This window comes from Chinchilla lanigera, unplaced genomic scaffold (assembly GCF_000276665.1).
Source record: "Chinchilla lanigera isolate Chin_1 unplaced genomic scaffold, ChiLan1.0 scaffold00149, whole genome shotgun sequence".
Lineage (NCBI taxonomy): Eukaryota > Metazoa > Chordata > Mammalia > Rodentia > Chinchillidae > Chinchilla > Chinchilla lanigera.
Window position 1 is genome coordinate 391,889 of NW_004955550.1, and position 3,798 is coordinate 395,686.

Genomic DNA, 3,798 nt, shown 5'->3' on the forward strand with positions numbered 1-3,798 from the left:
ATTTATTATAATTTATCTCTGAAATTCCCAAAGCTATTTCATTGTTACTATGCAAAAATTAACAAAACCCAATATAAAACTGTGATGAATAAATGTGTTCAGTATCTGTTTTTTTATACTGGGAATCGAACCCATCACCTGTCACTTGCCAGGCAGCAGACAGGCACTGTGGCACAGGGCATGAACAATATTAAGTAGCCACATGGAGGAGGAGTCCTAAAAGTGTTGAATAAAATGTTTTCTGCTACATATCTATGCACATTTGCAATTTACCTAGTCAGCTGCACTAATCATAGAAGTATCTTTGTGTACCATCAGCTGCAAGTTATAGTGTAAAATGCAATGTTAACATGCCATATCAAATATTATATAACATCATATGTTTACATAGAGTTACCATCTCTTTAGTATAAAGAAGTGTATCCAATATTACCCTAGAGTTAAAATCTGCACAGCACTACTTTGAGAGAGAAAGGTGATATTTTTTAAAAGTTTTAAAATAAAGAGTAAAACTTCAGACATATGAAATGAAATATGAAAATATACAGAAGAGAAAAAGATAATGAAATGGCAAAGGTTCATTTTATGACTATTTTATTATCACTTCAAGTTAATCACCTTTCACATGCCTTAAAATGATTTCCTTTAATATTACAATAACTGCATTAGAAAATTTAAAGGTGAAAAACTGAAGAAGGAGGAAAGTTCTTAAATTTATTATGATTCTGGGAGAAGAACATTCCCCATGAGTGCAGAAACCTGGCCAGCCTTTAGATAACGACTCTTCAATTTCGACATAGCTGCCTTCACTTCTTTGTTCCTCAGAGTGTAGATAACGGGGTTTAAAATGGGAGTAAAGACGGTATAGAACACAGCAAGAACTTTGTCCACTGAATAACTGCTGAAGGGCCACACATAAATAAAAATGCATGGTCCAAAGAAGAGTGTGACCACAGTGATGTGAGCAGTCAGGGTGGAGCGGGCCTTCGCCATGCTCGCAGAGGAGCGTTTCCTGACTGTAACAAGTATCACAGTGTAGGAGACAACCAGGAGGAGAAAGGAACTCAGGGAAAGAAAGCCACTGTCTGCTACTATTAGTAAGCTGATAACATAAGTGTCTGTACAGGCAAGCTTGGTCACTAAAGGGAGATCACAGAAAAAGCTGTCAACCTGATTAGGACCACAGAAAGGTAAGTTGACAGTAAAGGCCAACTGGCTAGTAGTATGAATGAAGCCCACACACCAAGAGATAATGACGAGAATAATGCACACACGGCGGCTCATGATTGTCATGTAGTGGAGAGGCTTGCATATAGCCACATAGCGATCATAGGCCATAGACACAAGCATAACCATTTCACCACCTGCAAAAAGATGAACACAGAAAATCTGGGCTAAGCAACCTTTGAAAGAGATAGTCTTATGCTCAACCAGAAAGTCTGCAATCATTTTGGGGGTAGCGAAAGAGGCAACACACACATCTATGAAAGACAGGTTTGCAAGCAGAAAGTACATGGGGGTATGAAGGCGGGCGTCGGAGTTCACCGTGAGGATGATGAGAAAGTTCCCCAGGAGTATTGCTAGGTAGAGTAGTGAAAATATGAGAAACAAGAAAGGTTGGAGCTCCTTGGAACCAGAGAGTCCCAGCAACACAAATTCCATCACCTGAGAACGATTTGTCTCATTCATTGACTTTGGAAGAGATTTGTCTCCAGTTACCTGAGTAGGACAGAAGCAGAAAACAGTGAATGACCTGAGCATTGGATCAGTACCCTACTTTGTCCCAGTCTTTAAGGATTCTATTATTACTCCAATAGATATGCTGTATTTGTAGCCTGTTTCATACAGGTATCACAGCAGCAATCAAAAATAAGATGGGACAGGTGGCTGGGGATTTAGCTCAGTGGCACAGTGCCTGCCTGGCAAGCACAAGGTCATGAGTTCGATTCCTGGTACTGGAAGAAAAACAAAAAACAAAAACAAAACAAAATAAGATGGGACAAAGTGAGATGCTCAGTTCACTTCTATAAAAGGAGAGTGTTAGTTGTGCAGTTGGTAGAGAGAATTAAAGCTAATTCATTCACTTAGTTACATAAATTTGAGAAATTAAATGAACTAATTCAAAAAAGTGATACCTAAAAGATTGTCTGATATCACACAAATCCAAAGTGACAGTCTGTAAACACAAAAATCTGTCATTGTTTTCTCCCCAGAGTCAAATTAGAACTCAAGAAAAAAAGATAAACTGCTACCAGAGGGAAACAGACTTTGACAAAATTAATATTGTGCAAGGACTATCAAAAAAATGTATGAGGCATGTCACTTCAGTGAAAGGAATTCAAAGATATATAAGACAAATCAGCTGGAATTGGAAGTCAGAGTGATGTTTAGCATTGAAGAAACAGAGAGAGGGAGAATTTTGGAAGGAACTTTTGAAGTGCTGATTTGTGCTTTTTGAGTTTCTTGATGTGGTTGACAGTTATTGCTTTTTAGTTATTTATGAAAAGAATAACAGTACCTTTTATTTCATAGATTCTGGAAAACTCCTCCTGCTGAAATGAATGAAGGTCTTTTTGTCACTGCTATTCAGACCATTTCATGCATTTACTCCTCCTCAGAAACTTCCTTGCACAGCTCATTACTAATGAAATTATTATCCACATACCAAATAACTGAGATTTGATAAGTACATGTAAATATCTTATTTCCATTCTTGAAGTTTCTCCCTTATGCTAATGTTCTATAGCAAGAGAAAAGGATATTTCTCATCTTTACTTGAAGGAAAACTGCAACATAGAATACAAAAACACACCTAATCTCTTTGGTCATTGACCAGCAATGGGTGACTCTTAAATCAAGGCAAGTATATAAAATGAGGACACTGGGCTAGCAGAACTCTAAGAGTTTTGCAATCTAAATGAACTTATTTTGCGTTAATTCACTCTGTGAGAATTGAAGTGTCTCCACAAGGAACTCTGTGCAGAGATCTAGTGTTAGAGCAACCAGAGTTAGGTTTAATCCTTTAATCCAAGAAGACCATCCAAAAATGTAACCTGTGTCCTATGCTTTGCATAATGAGCCCCTTTCCCCTTCACGCACTGCCTTGTTCCTTTCTCAAGAAATAACTTAATTAATAGCTTTATTACTTAACGAAAGGATGACTGCTCTTCTATACCCAGTATAGTCATCATGCCACAATGGAAAAAGAGATTTATTGAGAAAAATTATTTGAGGCTAAATCGAATTTCTGTGTTCAGGCAACTGTGTAACATTCAGCAGCTCTTACATCTTTCAAATCACACTGTGAGCAAGTATAAAACATTAAGAATAATATTACCCTTAAATAGAGAACTGGAAATGCCTGTAAATTATAGAAGTGAAAATTTTTTATCTGGGGTAATTAAAAACATATGGAAACATTTTCATAATGCATCATTTCACCTCAGAATAAATATTTTACTTTTGCACATAGTTGTACATGCTCTTCTAACTTACAGGAAAATGGGTTTCTCATTATTGGAGAAAATCCAATATGTTTAGTACTTCCTTTCTGGTTCTGTTTAGGACGAGTTAACAGAAGCCTATAGAATTTTGCTACATGAATTATAGGTTTCACTTGCAGGTAAGTCTTAAAAACTGACCGCTCCCTAAATGTCTTTATTTCTAAAACTGTACACCTGATGCCTGGTGGGAAAAGTAGGTCTGAGTATAACTGCAAGTGACAGAAACCCAGTATTTTAAAGTTAGGCCCTGCAGAAAACTCCCTTCATCTATGTTTCCATCCTACATGCACCTATT

General features: G+C 37.1%; 1 protein-coding gene across 1 annotated transcript; it reads right to left on the minus strand.

Moving 5' to 3' along the window:
• Positions 1-717: 717 nt before the first annotated feature.
• On the minus strand, positions 718-1,761 carry LOC102020385 (olfactory receptor 4K15-like). The gene has a single exon (XM_005412129.1). The coding sequence runs from the start codon at positions 1,759-1,761 to the stop codon at positions 718-720; it is 1,044 nt and encodes a 347-aa protein (XP_005412186.1).
• Positions 1,762-3,798: the final 2,037 nt, after the last annotated feature.

Bases quoted from the DNA above. Each gene is read 5' to 3' on its own strand.
- LOC102020385 (XM_005412129.1), bottom strand. From the start codon at position 1,761: ATGCTCAGGTCATTCACTGTTTTCTGCTTCTGTCCTACTCAGGTAACT.